Source organism: Pseudorasbora parva, chromosome 2 (genome assembly GCF_024679245.1).
Source record: "Pseudorasbora parva isolate DD20220531a chromosome 2, ASM2467924v1, whole genome shotgun sequence".
Lineage (NCBI taxonomy): Eukaryota > Metazoa > Chordata > Actinopteri > Cypriniformes > Gobionidae > Pseudorasbora > Pseudorasbora parva.
In genome coordinates, this window is record NC_090173.1 from 29112675 (window position 1) to 29133946 (window position 21272).

The 21272-nt window shown below is 36.8% G+C and overlaps 1 protein-coding gene across 1 annotated transcript in view; it reads right to left on the reverse strand.

Moving 5' to 3' along the window:
- The window catches only part of abat (4-aminobutyrate aminotransferase), a 32109-nt gene extending 12710 nt beyond the window's left edge, over positions 1-19399 (reverse strand). Inside the window, exons 1-5 of the mRNA XM_067414837.1 lie at positions 19115-19399; positions 9027-9178; positions 7893-7990; positions 7291-7320; positions 6308-6425 (exon numbers count right to left, since the gene is read on the reverse strand). Coding sequence (XP_067270938.1) covers positions 6308-6425; positions 7291-7320; positions 7893-7990; positions 9027-9096 — 316 coding nt within the window. The 5' untranslated portion in view covers positions 9097-9178; positions 19115-19399. The remainder of the gene's footprint in view (positions 1-6307; positions 6426-7290; positions 7321-7892; positions 7991-9026; positions 9179-19114) is intronic.
- Between the last annotated feature and the right edge of the window lie 1873 nt (positions 19400-21272).

A 21272-nucleotide genomic window follows, 5' to 3' on the forward strand; every position in this document is an offset into this window, starting at 1 on the left:
TTAAAAATCGAAGGATTAGAGTTATCCATTTTGCAGACTGATGGCTGAATCTGTCCAGCGGCTGATCCAGAACCACAGAACACCATGTGCTTTACTGACATTTGCAAAGAACAGGCCACAGGGCAAACACACAGGATAAGGTTGTGCAACACATTAAGAGCACTAGTGTGGATTGTAGTGTATGTTTTTGTATGCATGTGTCTGTCACTGGAAATGTTGTGGGTGAGTGGGGGTTGTACACTAATGTAACAACAATATCCCATAATGCACTTCTGTCCAAATGATACAGGAGCAGCAAGTGCAAGGGAAATCAAAGCTCATTAAATCTGACTCACCACCTGAAGGCACATCACAGAGCGAGAGACAGTAGCTTCACTCAATTTGTTGAAGCTGATTAAATGCAAGTAAGCTAACCGACCAAACGAATGAGATGCAGAGGAAAGGTGCTCTGGTCTTTCTGCCTCTCAAGTCTGTCTGTCATATCTGTACAGGCAATCCTCAAAGGAAGTCCTGAGTTCAGCAACCAACAGTTGCTGCATGCAAAGACACCGCTCACATTTACTAAACACAGAGGCCACAGTGACAACAGTATGTTGGATTGGAAGATATGAAGGTATTTTTGGTGCAAAACAACTGAACATATGTAAGAATGGAATTTGTAGCTATAGATCATATCCACACATGTATAAATAAGTTTGAAGTCACAGAGAAAAAAAATGATAGGAGTTTTTTTTTAAAGCTTTTTGTCTCCTACAGACAGAACACACCCTCACACATTCACTGCAGGTGCACAAATCACATTCTACCTAATTCTAATGTTCGCCTGCAATGAAGAATGTGTGAATGTGTAATTGTTGTGTTGTGTGTGAAGGAGACAAAAAAAACTACAAGTTGAAAACTCCTAAAAGATTTTTCTCTGCGACTTCACATGGTCAGTTGTCATGCACCAAAAATACCTTCATAGGAAGATGCTTTCAGGTGTTATCAACTAAAACGATTACATTTTTTATTCATGAAATAACACTTTACAATAAGGTTAATTAATGAATTACATTAGTTAACATTGAACAAATAAATGAACTGCACTTACAAAGCATTTATTTATCTTTATCATCCCTTTCCCCGCCAGCGTTAAAAAAAAAAAAAAGTTGCCAGCCACCGCCAGGGCTTTTGACAATTTTCACAAAAATGTAATAGCCCATAGAATATTTTGTTTAATGAATATCTGAGCATGCAATATATCAAAATAAAGAACTGACCCTCTTTTTTTAAACAAAAAAAAAAAACAAAACGTTTCATTCTAGCTTCATGCATTCCTTTTTTATCAATACTTGAATATGGGTAGGTTCCATAAAAAAAACAAAATTTTGAACAAAAAGCTAAGAAAAATCACATTTTTGTGAAAGACTGTTTCCAGATAAGATTCAGAGCAACAATCAAACACAGATGGAGGAGATCGTGTCCATCAACACTCCTAATGCTTGCACAGTCCTGCAGCTCGTCCTGGGTCCACATTTCATTCAGTAACATTAGGCAGTTTTGATTCATATGCTGTTTATTGATGATGATCAGGTTATTTTTCATATAATAATAATAATAATAATAATTTGTTACATTTATATAGCGCTTTTCTAGGCACTCAAAGCGCTTTTACATAGAAGTGGGAATCTCCTCAACCACCACTAATGTGCAGCATCCACCTGGATGATGCGACGGCAGCCATATTGCACCAGAACGCTCACCACACACCAGCTGATTGGTGGAGAGGAAACCGAGTGATGAAGCCAATCGAGAGGGGGATGATTAGGAGGCCCTGATGGACAGGGGCCAATGGACAAATTTGGCCAGGATGCCGGGGTTACACCCCTACTCTTTATCGAAGGACATCCTGGGATTTTTAACGACCACAGAGAGTCAGGACCTCGGTTTAACATCTCATCCAACCACAGGGTGAGCGCCTCCTGCTGGCCTCACTACCACCTCTACCAGCAGCTACCGGCTTTTCCCAGTTGGTCTCCCATCCAGTTACTGACCAGGCTCAGTCCTGCTTAGCTTCAGTGGAAAACCAGTCTTGGGCTACAGGGTGATATGGCTGCTGGTTGCATATGATTACATGCGAATGTTTGTTTCACTGCATCTTACTCATGTGTGTTTTGATCAGGAGATTTAGTACTCTTATTCAGAAGATGGACAATAGCGCCCCCCTAGCGTCCGACAGTGAAAACACGGAAACACGGAAAATTCCCGTTATTGGCCTGGAAGCGTTGTCTCACAAATAACGGACATTTCCGTGTTTGGCAGGGAAAGAGTTAATGTTCATTTCAACATTTACTAATACATTATTACAAATATTGTTAACATTAGTTAATGCACTGTGAACTAACATGAACAAACCATGAACAGCTGGATTTTTATTAACTAACATTAAAAGTGGGGTAAGTCTTATTTCAAAACCGTTTTAGAAAAAGGACACGTGCCGAGTGGAATAACAAACTTGTAGCCAATCAGCAGGAAAGGGGCGTGTCTACTTTTGATGGTGAGAAGAGCGCTCACTCTCGCTCTGTGCACGTCATTATTCAAAACACACGAGTCACACATGACGGACATTAGCCGAGAACTAGTCTAATATATGCTGCTTGACTATGCTCGTGTGTCATGTTCACTTGTTAGTCCATTTGCGATCGTATTGTGTCTCACTTCAGCGATGATAAAGAACCGTTCATTTCCACACCGTATGGAGCATCTAAATCTCCTCACTGTGTGCTTCAAGCATCAGCTCACACAATGTCTCCGACAAGTAAGATACTATACTCCTAATATATGTTTTTTTACTCTTTTCATGATCTATATAACCCTTATCCAGTCATAATTGTAATATGTCGTTAGCTGGACTGTCGTGCTTGTGTTCTATAGAGTTGTTCATGAGAACAGTTTGATCGCTATGACTCTAATCTTGTCATAATTGTAATATGTCGTTAGTTGGAATGTCAGCTTATGCTATAGAGTTGTTCATGAGAACAGTTTGTGATTTTGTGATCGTTATGACTCTAATCTTGTCATAATTGTAATATGTCGTTAGTTGGACTGTGTGCTTATGTACTATCGAGTTGTTCATGATAACGGTTTGTGGGTGTTTTTGTGATTGCTGTAACTCTAATCTTGTCATAATTGTAATATGTTGGTTAGTTGGACTGTCTTGCTCGTGTACTATCGAGTTGTTCACATGAACGGTTTGTGTTTTTATGACAGAAGGGATGACTTTTTCATTGAATATTCGACCTGGATTAGATACACACAGATTCTGCCGTAATAACGCTGTCGTAATAACGAGATGTTTTGTTGTAAAAATGACAATTTGATCGTAATAACGAGATCTTATGTCGTAAAAACAACATCATTTTCTTGTTAAAACAACATTTTCTCCTAATAAGGGGTAAACCGAAGCATTGAGAACTTTGTAAGTGTACAAACAGTTTAATAAGAAGATACTTTATAAAGACAAACAGTAATGAGCAGATACTTTATAAAGACAGTTCATTACGCGTTTACAGAAAGGAGCCATCTTGTAAAACAGTCTCGACGAGTTGAGCCACGAATGCAGTGCTAAGTGAGCTGGTCAATAGGAATTAAGTTTGTGAAATCTAATTACATGGAAATTTTAATTTTAATTTATTCATTTTCTCTGTTGCGTTCAGTGCTTTCTTCCATAAACAATGGACCATATGAGATTCCAAGTCACAGTTCATCACTTAGCACAGCATTCGTGGCTCGACTCGTCAGGACTTTTTTCCAAGATGGCTCCTGTCTGTAATACACTGTCTAAAGTCTCTTCTTATTAAACTGTTTGTACACTTACAAAGTTCTCAATGCTTCGGTTTGCATGTAGGGAACCTCATTATGCTACCGTGTTAGTGTGAGGCTATTTTGAGCTTAGTGGTATTAGTGGTATTAACTAACTATTAACTTAAGAGATTTAATTTAATTTACTCTGTGCCCCATAGACAAGCGTTGTAAGCTAAACTGTTTTTAAAGATAAAACTCTTTACATTCGATTTTCATGAAAACGCATCCCAGAGAACGATCTACTCGGTAACCATCTGTTAATTACCCATTTCTCACCGAGTCATTTCTCACTGAGTTGTCCTTTAATTACAGATGTAATTACATGCAGGTAAATTAAAAAAAATGTGAGTACAATGTAGGGATGTTAACCGATGACTGTTTTACCAATGGTTGACCATATCAACTTTAACCGATCAAAGTTGTCGGTTAAAAAAAAAAAGTGATCTCTAAATTAGGCTATTATAGCCGCACTGTCTATTATAGACAGTGGACTAAATGCTACTACAGTTAGCCATCTCATTCCAAAATCTTTTTGTGCGAAGTGAACAAATCCCTCACACTCAATTTTTCATAACTCGCCTGTTTGTACTTAAACAAAAAACATTTGGCGCGAGGTCACAGTGTTTGGGTTTGCGCGCTCACAAGGTTTGCAAAAAGTAAACAAGCTAAAAAACTCTCGAGGTTAGAGCCAGAGCAGACGACAGTATGAAGCGTGCATTCCGCATAAGATGGGCTTACATTTGAAAAAATATTACATCTACATTTAAGTGGTAACACATAAGGTGTTGATCATCATCTTTCTTTATTATTATTAGCACTACCTCGAACTGAAGTGGCATCTCTTCGGAGCGGTCATTTTCATAAATGAGCCGCGGCAATGTTTCAAATGAGCTTTATTTTCAACGCGATTATCTTGTACCCAAACCATTTCTAAAGTAATAAGGAGCCATTTCTTTGTCGATTACAAACAAGCTCCTCGGCGTAGGCCTATCACGATAACAAATTTTGATGGATGATAATGGCATAAAAATGCCGGTACACCTTTTCAAAGATCAATAAACTTTAATTTCTAAAGACTATTTAACACTAAAAATGGAAAACATTTTAAATAACCACAATAAATGAACAAAACAACCAAAAACAATAAAAGCATGGACTCTCAGTCTGTTAAAAAAATGCATTTAAATAAGTACCCAAAACAATAAATCAAATGGATGAAAACTGCAACGGATGATTGCGTTTTAGGAGCATATTAGGGGCGGCATGGTTCACAAAACCCACGGTTCGGTTCGTATCACGGTTTTAGGGTCACGGTTTTCCATTCTGTACGGTTCTTGTTTTTTTTCTTTTAATCCAGAAATTTACTTCAGCATATGATATATTAATTATCCACAATTTAGGATACAGTATTAAAAAAAATTATATCATAATCAGTTATATCACAGTTATATCATCATTATACCATATCATACAATCATCACAAACTGAACTTGACCATCTCTGAGGAAAGTGATATTTTGATACAGCAAGAGAGAAGACATTGATGACACGCTATTCATTTATTTGGCAAAAAAAGGAGAATGTGTATTGCTCTCTCTACAGGAACTTATGTGCCTTTTTAGCACACAAAGATTGAACTGAAGAATTAACTTGCGTTTATCAAACTTCAGTGTAGCTTTAAGCCTAGTTTATACACGACGCGTCCGCTCAAGCGTGCACGGCAAAAATGACATAGACGAAAATGAAATCTCAAAATCAATCACATAATACAGTAATTTCATTGGAATTTAATTTAAATGGCTAACTCATTAAAAACTTCTACTTTTACTAACCCTAATGTAATTACAAAACCCATATGATTTATTTTCTTTCATAATAAACATATCAAATTATTCTATATATTCAAATATGGTGCGTCGCATCAGGTTTAACATCAAAACACAAAATGCTATTGATTCTATTGATGCTATTGATTGTGTCTCAAAACACTTCCGGCATACTAAATCAAAGCAAGTACTACGTCCAGAGAAAAATATTAGTCATCATGATATCAACAGTTCTTCTACAATTGTAGTATTAGTTATAAGTAATTTATCTGTGCACACATCTCTCTCTCTCTCTTTTTTTTTTTTTACTCGCATGCTGTCGTAACCACTAATCAAAAACTTCCCTCTCCCTCTTGCAGCAACATCTCTTCTCTGATTAAGTGTTTACTGGTGTGAAGACAGGACAACCTCACACACAGGTATCCAATCACACGCAGGTATCTAACTGATTACTTCAAGTTACAATCAAGTCCATCCCTATTTTTTTCTTTTCTGTTTCACTTGGATACACGTCACCATAGGAAAGAAAAGATTTTTAAAATAAAGTTGTCTTATTTCCTGTCTTACAGGATATGTGTCAGTAGACTGCAGAGAGATGCATGTGTTGTAACAGAGATTAGCTTACTGACTGAGCTTACCGATAGGGATGGAGGAGATTTGTGTGTACGCGTCCAGCATTCGGTTGCCGTCCACGTCCACCAGGTAGTTCCCCCTGCTCTCCTCATAGTTGCAGAAGAAATGAATCGCTCCAACATTCTACAAACCAAGAAAAAAAAAAGAAAAAAAAATATTTTATATATATATATATGTATAAATAAAAATAGTTGAATGTTTTTTTGGGGGGGGCAGAGCTTCAGCTCCACGTCAGTGAATGGCAAAAAAGGAACTATATCAGCATTTATGATGTATGTAAAAATGATCATTGTACAACTAAATGGTTATTGGCACAATCATTATTAAAACAGAAATATAAAAAGTGAACATGGGGGGGGGAAATGCTACAAATGTCTTAAATATAATCACATATACTGTACAACTGAAAAAGCAGATGTCAAGATTTGGACCGTTACTCATTACCACAAAATTGTGAGAAATGGTGCTTTATCTATTGAAAATGGCTTTTCTCCATGGTTTTTAACCTGATGCAATATCTATTTTTAGCATATCTGATGAATAGAATATGACTTTTCTTATGTCTGCTTAACGTGCACGGTAGACAGACAGCGGCCAGCAGACACGCACAGGAGCTGCAGCGAAGCGAATCTGTGATATTAGCTTCATCGACGCCTGTCAGCTCACATCTATGTGCTCATCCCCAGCAAAGCAGTCAAAAGATGACAGTGACTGCTCTCAAGAAGCCAGACCAGACAGCAGATAAATTACTGCCAGAAATACATTCATCACTCAATACACTGAAGACATCTAGTCAGGCTGAAATATGGCTAGACGGCATATCAGAAGTGACATTGTTGATCTAGGGCAGTTTTGCTTTACTGCTGTTAATGATAGTTTTTTTTGTATGACTGTGTGAAAAAGTGACTTATATACTTAAATCATTATCCAAGTACAAACTAAGAGATTTCTATCTGTTAGTTTGTTAAGGTTTTCATGTGTGTCTCACCTGAATCTCTCCGAGTTGTCTCATTAGCTCCTGTTGAATGAGAGGAATTTATTTATTATTAGTCATTCTGAACTACAGATTTATCAAAAGATATTTCTGTCAGCTTTAATCACGCAAAGATTGGACACGCACTGTTTTTATGCTTAAGTGTTTATGCTTAAATACTACTATTTTTTTTTTTTTTACAAAACTACATTACAAAACTATTTCCTTTCCTAAATGATGATACTGAATAGAGATAGGAAATTAGCATCAGGCATATACAGGAAGGACTACACTTTTTTTGTCACAACAAATTCACAAAATATTTATATGTGTATGTATGTATGTATGTGTGTGTGTGTGTGTGTGTGTGTGTGTGTGTGTGTGTGTGTGTGTGTGTGTGTGTGTGTGTGTGTGTGTGTGTGTGTATATATGTATATATATATATATATATATATATATATATATAAAAAATTTTGACAGCATTTTTAAAGTGAGTCTGCAATACAATACCAATAAAAGCAACATTTTAAAAACAGGTTTCTTTTCTGCAGAAATATATGTCAAAACTATTTGGTGATAAATCTCATGGTAAAAGAGTAAAAATGCTGATATTGAACCTCGGACTTTGGACCTGGCACAGCAGTCTTCATGGATGGGGCGTCATATTCAAACTCTGAAACTGTTTTTGTAGCAGTTTTGCTGACATATCTGGAACCTAATACAACAAAAACAGGATACAAACTTAAATCAGAATAATCATTTGGGCTCTTGCTATGCTATACTATACTTTCCCATAATTACAAAATATGTCGACTGATATATAAAACAAAGTTTTAAATCATATTAGAAGAAGAAAATTAAAATCACATTTAGCTGAACATTTTTATATCATTTGATTTGAGCGGATGTTACTATTTATTCCATATCCCTGAGTGCTATGCACTAGCCATTTTAAATATTAATTTCTTGCTGTTGTGTAAATGAACAAATCTGGTATCCTTTTATAGAAATGCACTTTTTAAAAGGTTACAGAAATCAAAAGGTGCTGCATAACAGGAAATAATCGTTTATTTATCCTTTAATTTTCTCTTGAATTATGAAAGGTTGCCTTAGGTTCAGTGAAGATAACTTCCTAATAAACAGAGCAATTCCAAGAGGCTTCTCTCACCATCTGTGCTAATAAAATTCTTAGCAATGCAATTTAGATGTGTATTTGATCCCAAAGACATGTTTTTACTAGTATATCTGAACAGCTTGGCCAACAAATACATATAACAAAATGCTTTTTATAGTTATATTTCAACAGTAGTACCCATAATGCACTTGAGAGGCTACTTAAATTTACAGAAGTGAACAGGATGTCTCATAATTGAGCTACTGATTAATGAAGGACGCTGGTAGGATTGGGTCAATGTGACCAGCCACCAAAGGAAAAGACACACACAGACCTCTCTACACAAGCAGAATTCACCAGCCAATACTGGTCAGAACCAGATCTCAGTAACTCATTTACATGGTTAAGTAACTTTGAACTGTGTCCCTCTTGACATTCAGCTCCATATCCACACATCATTATCAATGTAAAGGAAGCCTCTCACTTACTAATCTGTGGATCGAGATTCATCACTTTGGTAAAGTCTCTGTGACAGCTACAGCTCTTTCTGAGGTCACTAGTAGGTTGAGAACATTTATAAACAAGCTTTTAAGACAGGAGGGTATCATAGTCCTCCAAATCAGCGTGGTATTTTTACCTGGAGCGGCTAGACGCAGGTTTTGCTGAAGGGAGACAGCCAGCTGGCGGGTCAGGAGTGAGGAAGCCATGTGTAACACTCACTAAGGCAGAGATGAAAAGCGAGAGAGAGAGACGGCACACTGCCTGCCTTTCACCTGCCTTTCACTTCACCTGAGGAAAGACAAAGAGAGAGATAAGATAAGGTACAGGGAAGCCAATATGGGTTCTGAATGAAATTATAAATCTGCAGGTCAGAGGAGAAATAATAATATCCACAATCTTATGTGACATTAAATGAATTCCCTTGATCTTACATGTTTTTACACAGTTATGTATTGTTCAAGCATACTATTATACAGACTTTCAATTTGTTAAAACAGAAATTACAAAGAACAGTTATTAGAATCAAGACACCATAAACATATTACCTAAAAAACATTTACATATCACTTAATTTGACAAAAAGATAATCCTGCCACAAACTTGCACCATTGATTATAATAATTGTATTACATTGGCCCGGTCTGGATGCTCAAACCAATGGTTTTATATTATATTATAAATATATTATATTATATTTTTGAATTAGCTTTACATTTTAATTTATTTTATATTTGTAGCTTTCGTGTTCATTTTTGTTCAAGACATTATGTTTTGTTGTAATTTCATTATGTGCTTTTGTCACTTTATTAGTTTTTTTATTATATAAAATTATTTTAATTTCAGTGTTAGGATATGGTTATGACAACGATATACTAAAATGGAAAAGGTTTTCTTTCACGTTTTTTGCATACTGATGACAATGATGTCAAAATGATCCAAATGAAAACGAAGCACCTGATGTCACGATTTTCACAAATTCACATTTTGTGTACAATAATTGTATCCTTTTCAAAAAAAGGCGAACTGCGTTGTTTTATTCTTTTATGATGTGTCCTGGGGTGCACTTATAACGTTAGAATGCTTTTTACATCAAAAATGTTCATAATTTAGAAATAAAATGAATTTTTCCTACCTTGATTTTTAGCCTTTTACTCTGAACATTCCGTTAGAAGGGGCGTGTCTGCTGCGAGACGTCAGTGTAAACGCCCACTGCTGTGATTGACTAACATCTTTTCATTTGATATAGTATTACTCTCTCTTTTAGCGTTTTTACTATGGATGGTTAACTAATTATGAAATAAGATCTATGGCATTATATTAAAGGGGTTGTAAAACACATTCTTTCGAAGGCTTGATTGTCTTTGTGGGATGCACTGTAACGTGTTCATGCTTCATTTTATTTAATAGTTCTTGTTTTAGTTAAGTTTAAGTTCACAATGGCTTTAGTTCAACTCGGATTCAAAACAAACGAAGCAATGTTCAGAAATCACCCCAGAGCCAAAATGATCACAATTGTCAGGGATATCAACCTACAAACAGCTCGTCTCTGCATTCATTTGGGACAGAAAAAAACTGTATTTTAACATCACTATTCAAGAGTTTATGCTGAAAATAAATAAATAAATAAATCAGAAACTGATTAACTACCAGATGGGAGCAAGTCTTACAGTCTGCAGAAAGACAGTCCTGGGATCAGGCTTCATTGCCATAGACAGTTCCTCTCTGCCTAAACAGCAGGTTCAACCATGCCCATCAATCCTGTCCTACTTCAGTGGTCCTGAAAGTCGGTCCTCACGCCACTTAATTAAAGCACGGTTGATTGGTGTTAATTACAACATGGCTAAGACACTCACTGGACCTTAGATGATCTTTTTACACTGCAGACTCGTGCAGAGTCGTTTCTTGGGACAGAGAGTTTTGTGAGGACAAGGGGCGGCAGCAGACAAGTGACTAACACCATGACTTTCAAGTACCGCTAAACCTTCCCAACAGGCACAAGGTTCAGGGAACTCGAGCACACTCGGTCACACTTTGGCCCTAAGATTAATTGGGAAGAATAGTCTAGCCTAAGGGAAAAGCTGATGCCTTAGGGAATCCCGACCGACATATCTTCAGCCATCATATATATAGTCACTGAGCAGATGCTTAGGGAATGAACAGCATAGTGACGTTATGCAATTATTATGCACAACATTTTCTTAACTAGAACAAACCATGTTTCTGAAGCAATATTGTTCCTACTTAGTTTAAATGTCATTGGCATACGTTTCCAGTCTGGTCATTGAAAATGTGAATCAGTCTTCCAGCTCTAATGAAAGGTTATGCATTTGCTTGTCCGAAGAAATCAATTCAGAAGGGAGAACTGGCCGCCTTCTGGACAGCGGAGCAGACCCACGGCATCTTTAATCATGTGCAGGAGAGGAGAAACAGAAAGTGCATCTCTCGTGCTCCAGATCTGAGGATGCTTACGCAATTGAGGCAGCAGAAGCAAGAAAAATCCAGACGCTCCGTCTCTCAGAAGCACTTCAACCAGACGGCACATCGACTGGATAGAACCGGTTCTGAAAATGTGTGTTACACAAGCCTGTTGTCATGCGCCTGTGAGGATGCAGCAAGCAAAATGGGTTAAACTAGTTTGACATATAGGGGGGGGCAACAACTTTACTGATGGAACTGATTTTCCTTTCTCGAGTGAAAGAGACCAATTTTATTTCAAGTTCAAGTTTATTTGATTTATATAGCAAATTTACAACAGCCACTATGCTGACCAGTGCTTTACAGAAGATCAAGATTAAAAGAATATATGCGTAAAGCAATTAAAAAGAAGAGAGTTACCATAAGAGCACAGTCAGTACCCATAAAACAGAAAAACCACAACCAGAAACCAAAGCTCAGATATTATACTATATTCAATATACTAAAGAAAACTGGTATGTTCTTAAAAGAGCCTTGAAACCAGACAGCGAAGGGGCCGTTCTAATCTCTGAAGGCAGGGTGTTCCAAAGCCATGGCTACCCTTGAAAATTAGATTGTGATAAAGACCCAGAGTTTGTCTTCCATTTTGCTGTGTCTTTACCGTTTTATTTATAGTATTTATCAGTTTGTTTTAACTCTATCTCTTAATAATCCTGTGCATTTATTAATCATGGTAAAAGAAGAGTTATTTTTTTAAATAAAAAATGGTGTGTTCAAATTAGCAAGCAGGAAAAGGTGTGTATAACCAGTCATCCATAGAGATTGGGATCATGGTTTTGAGACTTTAACCAGGTTATTAAACCTTTTTGCAACATCCACATTTGTTTTTATCATTCGTTGTGATTCTCGTGGTGATCGCTAGAGTCATATATGGGCATCACCAATCAGCTAATACTGATAATTCTCATTTGGGCAAAAAACAATAACCTATAACCAATAACCAATAACCAAATATAACTGTCTTATATTTTTTTTTAGGAAGGGACATTTTGCTAGCCATGATTTAGCCTCTTCTAAACATAACACAAGAAATGTTATCGCTGCTGGATTGTTTCATTGAATGCTAGAGCTGAGTAAATGCTGATGGGAAGAGGAGCGAGCGTATATATCATACATCTTTGAAATGGTTTATCGTCAAAGCGAGAGCTTCATGCCAAACTTTAAAACAGTGGAAACTGCAAGATTTTGCATTCACTGAAATCTTGTGGTCTAACTATATATGTGGTCTGATTAAAATTTCTTATGCTCACCATGGCTCTATTTATTTGAACAAAAATACAATAAAACCAGTACTACTAAGAAATATTTTTATATTTTAAACAGTAGTAGTTTTGAATATATTTTAAAATGCACTTTATTCCTGTAATGTCAAAGCTGAATTTTCAGCATCATTACTCCAGTCTTCTGTGTCACATGATCCTTCAGAAATCATTCTAATATGATTTACTGCTCAAAAAAGATTTCTTCTTATTATGTTGAAACAGTTGTGCTGCTTAAGCATGCAAAAGAACAGCCTTTATTTGAAATATAAATATTTTTTAACTTTATACATGTCATTATCATAACTTTTGACTATTTTAAAGCATTCCTGTTGAATAAAATCTTTAAAAAAAATCTTTAAATTTTTTTTTACTGACCCTAAACTTTTGAATGGTAGTGTACATGAGTTGGTTTTAAAATTGGTTTTCTGTGACATTTTTAATGTTGTCATGCTGGCTAACATAGTTTTGTTGTGAAAATCATAAACATTTTTTATGATTGCCGATCGTTTTATATGAAGTGAATACATTATATACATTATAGCTTAAATTCTAGTAATTTTTGCTAATTAAATGCCAATTAAAATATTGTGTTGTAACTTAACTTAAAAAAAGGAAGTGAAATTAGTGAAAAATGTAGGTTAGGGGAAATACATTTTAACATCTGGCTGATCGAATCCTGAATAATAATAATAATAATTGTTGTAAATAATTGAGAATGTGCAGGCAATAAAATACTGGGAATCCAAAACCACAGTCAGAGTCCATGACATATGTTATACATTTGTTTTTAAAGTTAATTTACTCATTTTTAATGTCAAAATCAAACCAGCATTTTTTGCTCCCATCACATTACATCTGATTCTTTCTCTCAACTAATCAATATTCATCAGGGATCTCTGTATGGTCGCTGTGCTGGGGGACCATTTCAAAGTGAACAATAGCTGCCTGTGCTGGATTACACAACTCTGAGCTGCCACCAATCCCTCTGCACCTCATCCTCTCAGCTCAGAGTGTGAACTAAAGCCAGCGGTCCACGAGAGCAATGAGCAACCGCAACAAACAGTGTCATTTTTTAAATGCAAATTATTCCAGTTACGTAACATGGACTTGGGAGCGGCTCCCCTCGGAAAAGGGGCCAGAGAATATCAGTAGAAATAAGCAAGACATGAAAGAGTCTTCAGAATACATCCTCAATATCTATAAGAGCGCATTTTGAAACATCAGAGATGACAAAATGTGACCAATCATAGTAACCAAAGAGATAGCAGAGAAATTATTTTGTTTTGCACTTTGTGATATAATGATCATAATCCCAATCACCAGCAAATGAACTTTGATCTAGCGATAACATTGAGCTCACTAAAGACACCGAGCTGTCAGTGAAGGATATGAGCATGGTTCATTGCACACAATAGCTACTCATCGCTAACCCCATTAAAGCCTATTGGTAAACTTCATTACACCAATTCCACTCTGCCTATTTAGGTCATGCAGAAGTCATTCTTTGCTACACTCGATCATATGAATATGGTAAAGACAGACAGATACAATTTCATTAAAAAGATAAGAATCTAGACTAATACGGAATATGAAAGCTCAATGAAAAGATGACTAACAAAAAGAGTCAGTCAAAACCTGAAAGGTTATGATGCTGAAACGGACAATGGACATAAGAGTCTTTGATCAGTCTCTGTAGCAACGGTACATGAAAGGGGACATTCTGTGAGATTGAGTAAGTCAAACATCTGATACTGCAAGACGGTTGCCAAGGGAACCAAGTAGAAAAACAATTGTACAACTGGCTGTCTTTCTCTTCTGGACGACCGATCAACCTCCTCTATAAAGAAAAAACTCTTGTGCCATTACAAAGGATAAATCTTGGTTAAGCAGCAATATTGCATGTTTTTATGCATGCCTATCAATAGTTCAAGAATAATAAATGCATGGCTGACTCATTTAAAACAAAGCACAAGTTGGACAGGTACATATGAAGCTCAGCATCAGATGGAAAGATGCTATGAATAACAAGTCCCACATACTATACATCAGGACTATTCAAATCCTGCATTGGAGGGCCAATGCGCTGTAGAGTTAAGCTCCAACCCTAATCAAACACACCTGAACATGCTAATCAATGTCTTCAGGATCATTAGAAAATCACAGGTAGGTGTATTTGATGAAGGTCGGAGTTCAACTCTGCAGCGCATTGGCCCTAACAGGGCAAGATTTGAATAGCCCTGCTGTATGGGAAAAGACAAAGATGGGAAAATCCATGTCATCTGAAACGTGCATTCAAAATCATTCAGCATTTCAGAAAACATGCTCCACAATCAAATGCTTATATGCAGGTCTTTTGTCTGTCAATCTTCACGCTATAAATCTACACTGTAAAAATCGGTGCAATTAAAAAACTGTTACAGTAGAAACCTGTTAATTGATTAGGACTATTAAACTAACTTACCCAATACAGTGAAAATTGTAAATGGTTTAACATTGCATTATAAGTCAGAGCCAATAGTTTTAATTTGTCATGTTGACATATAGCGTGGCGCTTCAGGCGACCCGAGTTCGAACCCTGGCTCGTGGACCTTTCCTGATCCCGTTCCCCTCTATCCCTCTCACCTCACTTCCTGTCCACACTATACTATACTATACTATACTATACTATATGGCAAAAATCCCCCCCCCCCCCCCCCCAAAAAAAAATAAAAATACACAACAACATTGCATTACCACCTTCTACGGACACACAATATATATATATATTTTTTTTTTACATGAAATGCAAAAACAATGCAAATTAAAATTAATTATACATAAATATAATATTAAATATCCATTTCACACACTATTAAAGTAAACAGTCTAATAAAATAAGAACAAATTATCAAACTACAAGCAATAGCACAAATAAACACAATAGAGCAAAGATGCAAATTAACAGTGCTTTTCAGTTTCTTCAGGCAGAGCTAACAGTAGTTAGAAAAAGATTAGGTAAATATTATGTACAGAAATTGAATATCAAATGTAATACAAGTCTTCACTGTATTAATGATTCATCTATATTTAATTTAAGTCACAAAAGTATTGAGTCAAGAGCACAGAGTGATTTTTGCAGTGAGTCTGTTGTTTAATTAACATTACAAATGCAGACAGCAGCAGGAAATGTTATTTTGTGAAAACCATGGAAACACCAGATGCTTTAATATATTGTGTTTTATTAGAAATTTGTATTATTTATCTGGCATGACTGGAACAGGTGAAGTGGTCATCTGCGGCATAATAAAAGCTCCATAAAATTGAGGCGTCATCAAGCTACGCCTTTGTTTTGAAAAAGCAACCTCTAGCGGTGAAGTTACATATTGTGGCTTTAACCGGCCCTGTCCACATAAACATGGTGATTTTCAGAACCGCAGCTGTGGTTTGGCCGTTTGTACACATGAAAATGCAGTATCTGGTCTCTGAAACCAAACTTTTTTGAAAACTCCGGCCAGGTTGAAGATTTTTAGAAACTCTGGTTGCTGCTTTGTCGTGTGGACTGTTACACCGACGATTTTGGGTTGTTACATCACAACGGGAACCGGCAATAACCTTTTTTCCAGGCTTCCATTTGGCCAACATGGCTTTATGGTTAGGGTTATGTTGTTTTGGCATATTCTTGAAAGTGCTTCATAGCGTGTTTTTGCATTTTTATGTAGACGTATTAAAATCCCAGTGAACCGGAAGTAGCGAGTGAGTGTTTTTTTCTTCAGTGCTGTGACGTATTTTCAAGGGAAATGGAATATTGAACTCAGGGCAGAGTTTTTACCTCAGCATTCCTCCTCTCCATCTCTCACTCATAGCAGATGAAAGGTTGGAGGGGAGTGGTTACGCATTTTAAACCGCAAGCCGTCAAATGGACATCATCTGAGAAGGAACGCTGTTTCCAGACCGGATGTGACTTTTCAGATTTTGATTAAAGATTACTACGGCAAACAATTTTTATTCTGTGTATTAACTTTCACAGATTCATTGTTCACCCTAAGACCTGTAATATGTGCTAAAAGTAAATTAAGTAAATAAGATCGATTCTGATTTCATGAGGACTTTAAATGCATTTTTTTTTTTTTAAATGGAGGAAAAACTGTTTATAAAATTACCTGTGTATGCATGGACTAGGTCTATGCTTACTAGGATACTCGCCAAGACATGTAGACATGAAAAGAGACATGAAAGAGAGCTCAATTCAATATGAGAGTGCAGTCAGATGTGCAGTTTGCGCAGACAAAACGTGCAAGTTATTTTGTGTCTTGTGTCTATTTTGTGATATTTCTTGCTCTTGAACGTTTAAGACATGACAAGCCAGACCCACATCAAGATGTTTGGTCTGGAAACTCAACATTGACAGGGCTCAATCCGAGGGGCGGGATAAACGGTTGTCTTTCAAACTCCCTCTGCAAGGCTTACACGCAATTGGATATCGATACAACCAACCAGAGCTAGTTGACAGATTTAACTTTCGCCGCATCCGGTCGGCAAAACTCAGAACACATCTTCCCTTCTTAAGAATGACTTCAGTGCCGTTCTGTTCTTTTCTCAGAGAAAAGCTCAACTCCAAGTCTTCCAGAGTCGCAGTCAAAGCTGATTTGAAAGACCACCGTTCACCAGTTTCTGTGTTTACTCGTAGCACGCAAGTGCAACTCTGCCATCATTATGTTAAGCCCCGCCCACCAACTCGTGATTGGCCCGACCAGAGTTTGGCGTTTACAGCTCAGAAGTGTATTGATTGTTGCTAGACGACACTCGCGGGCAGATTACATTTGCTGCCGCTAGGGTGGGTCTAGATTTCTAGGCTATTAAAAAGGTGTGCAAATAAAAAAAATATTGACGCAGCACTGGTCCGATCGGGACTGTGACAGAGAGAACGCAGCAGAGGGTGCTCTCAGCCAAGAGCTCAGAAGGCAATGAAATCATATCTGCAAGAAACTTGTTTTTTGGCCTCTAACTCAATTAGATGAAACTGAAAGAAATTAAAAATGTCTTTAATTAGCTTGCATCGTAAAGGTTTGTTTTGTGTCATTTTTCTATAAATGTATAGGTATTCAAAATAAAAAAACAAAAGATGTACTTACCATATGACTGATGGTAAAAAAAACTATAAAAGCACATTCCCAGAAATCCCTGAATGACAATATATTTGATTATATCATATATATTATACATAATATTGACACATTATAATATTTTGTGTACAATTTTAAGTTTTAAAGCCGGTACATGAAGTATGCTGGTAGTTTAAAATTAAATCACTTAATGAAACATGGCTATAAGTCATTAAATACTCAGGCACCAACATGCCATTCTGTAATATTGGAAATAGTCCAAATCTTGACACAGTTACCAGTTTTTGTTCTTGTTTTTTAACAAAAATGAAACTGATGTTTGTATAGTCGTGTATGTTGAATAGTCCTTTTGCTGTATTCAGTGTGCAAATCAAGGATATTATTGCAGGAGAGTGCAAACAAGTCTATGATCATGACACTGGATGACAAAGCATAAACCAAGAGCAGCTGAACATGTAAACATTTCACATGTTTGATTTGAAATCAACTTAATATTATATAAAATATCAATAGCCTATATTTGATTGTGAAACAAATGGAGTTTCTTGTAACACAATATATAAGCTTTAAATAATTTTACTGAATATTACAAAAGAAATTGGCCTTTTGAGTTTCAAAGAAACAGACTTCTTTGAGAAGTCTTAATAGTTTCTGCTAAATACAATGGTGCTATAGGTCCCATACTAATGTATTATGGTTCAACAACAGGTCATCGAAACAATATTTTATTTATTCTTGCCTATTTTATCCTCCCTGTAGCCTTCTAAACTCATATCATGTCTTGTTATAACTATAAATCTAAGACAAATTATTTTATGCAATTTTGTTCCTCGAGAAAATTAACACTGCAAAAGAAGGCAAAAGTGCCCTTATGGACACACTGACTATGGAGCAAAAAAAAAAAAACACTAAACAATTAAAACAAAGCTGTTATGAGGAGCAATAAATGAGTGCATTTGAATGACATGTGGCTCAGGTTGTGTTTTTTTCAGTGCAGTCTCGGAGCAGGAGGTAACCACACACGAAACTTACTGCACACAAAGCAGCTGGTGGAAATGAAAAGCAACAGTAACGTTATCCGGTTCCGACTGGATCTGACCTGTCAAACGGTTCTGAGAACGACGTATGGAGAAAATCGAATCGATGCAGCAGGCCAGTCTACCGTCTCACAACGATGCAATGTTTCATTAAAAAAACGTGTGTATCTATTGCAGCAACGCACACCGAGGCGTTTCTGCAGCGATACCTCTAATGCACGATAAACTTATGATTATGAAAAAAAACAAACGTAATTTTGCTCTGCGGTTAAAGCGCTGCAGGCGCCCCTTTCGCTACACTTGTTCGCAGCTGTAGCGAATGATACTTAATTACATTTAAACACTCACCTTTATGTTTTATCGCTGTAGGGGAGGTAAAATCTAGAAGGTTCTTGATGGAAGGACGAAAAAGAAAGACAAGCGCGCAGGAGTGGGGAAGACAGCACTCTTTAAAACATCATTTGAAGTCTGGCCTTTTTTCCCCGAGAGGAGGGTTTTGCTGGGGATCCGCGGACTTCAGCCAATAGAAAGAAAGCTGCAGCTCCCGGAAATGTCAGCTCCCTTACTCTAAGTACAGCTGTGTGAAGTGCAGCTTCATAATTTCCATAATGTTGTTCCAGTCTAGTAGTAGGGTTTGATTCATTTCCGTGACTCGAATCTTTTGAATCAGGACGCGGTTCACCAAAAAAGATTCGCTCACTGATTAAATCCTAAATCGGTTCTCAGTAGGTGGCGTTATGAGTGAATCATTCATTCAACCGAGTCCTTACAAAATACTTAAATAAAATAAAATAAAATAAATCTTTCGTTTAAAAATCCCATACATTATTTCAAAGTAAACGCTTCATATAGTAAATATATTTAAAACACAAAAATACATCACAGTTTAAAAACAGCTGAAAAAAGGGATGCCTTTCAAGGAGTTGAAAATGAAATTGATCACCCTAATGTCGTTTCACACCCGTACGACCTCCATTCAACTTTATAACACAGTTTAAGATATTTTATATTTAGTCTGAGTCTGAGAGCATATAAAAGTGTATGCACACTATAGGCCACTGTCCATGCCCAGAAAGGGAATAAAAACATCAAAGTAGTCCATATGTGACATCAGTTAGTTCATTCTCTTGAAGCATCAAAAATACATTTGGTCCAAAAAATAACAAAAACTACGACTATATTCAGCATTGTCTTCCGTGTTTGTGTTCAGTCCTCAAATAAAGATTCAAACAGTTATGAATCAGCGGATTGATTCATAATTCGGATCACCAATGTCACGTGATTTCAACAGTTTGGCAGTTTGACAGGCGATCCAAATCATGAATCAATTCGCTAATTCATTACCGTTTGAACCTTTATTTAAGGTTTGAACACAAACAAAGAAGAGGAGACAATGCTGAAAAGTTGTAGTTTTTGTTATTTATTTACTAAAATTTACATTTTAATATTCATTTACAGACATAAAAGAGTATTGGATGTAAACTGTATCAACACACTTTGCGAACTTTCCGAACGTTGCTCTAGCAATATCGCAATATCCCTAAACTGAATTGTTTCGCTGAATCCGAAATCGCCCACTATATACCCTCATATATAACCTATGTGAACTGTATTAGTGGACTAATAGAACAGAAAATGAGGATTTAGGGGGTGATTTCGGAAATTCGGTGTGGGTGTCATTCACTGAAACTTAAATTTAGCTGCACCACACTTTCCCAATCTGCAACCCACAGTTTGAAAACACATGCCAGCTCTGCTCTAGTTACCACAGCTGCAGCTACAAACGTTCCTGCTGATCCTGCAGTCTACCTGGGAACCTCGAGTCAGGGGGAGGGGGAGAGGGGATAGTGATTGCAGTACCAGTTTTGGCCACAATCTTACATAGACTTCCTTTAATAACTAATAATTTAAAACAAAATGAACAAAAGGGGGGATATGATTCATTCCATTTGTTTATTTTATTTTTTACATACAATTCCTTTAATTATTAGCTTGTTAACAGCCCACACACTAGTGCTATTGGCTCCTACTGTGTCTCAGCAGTCAGTGAAATGGGTGCATGAAAATATGTATATTAAGTATTTGCTATTTTAACAATGAACCGGGACATGTGAGGGTGTCGCCTGTCAATTGTGTCATATCTGCGTTACCCTCAGTTTCCAGTTTTATTTTGCAGAAACACTTTACTCTTACTGCAATGTGAAGCAAGCGTCGCAGCAGCCGCCAAGCAAACTCACAAAGTAACGTCATAACATCATTTTCAACACACTCAAATGTGCCTAATATGATAAACAGGGCTGCGTTACCTCATACTTATGACCGGAATAGAGGAATTGGTGCCTGTGACTGTGGCATAATAAAAGTCCCACTGCTCGTGAGGCGTGTTGCATTCATCTTATTAACAATCGCTCCAGCGGCCTTGCTAAACTCCCACTCTGCTTAATACTACAGTAACGTTAATCATTGCATCCATGAACTTGATTTCTGCCTGAGTCCTGTCCCTCAA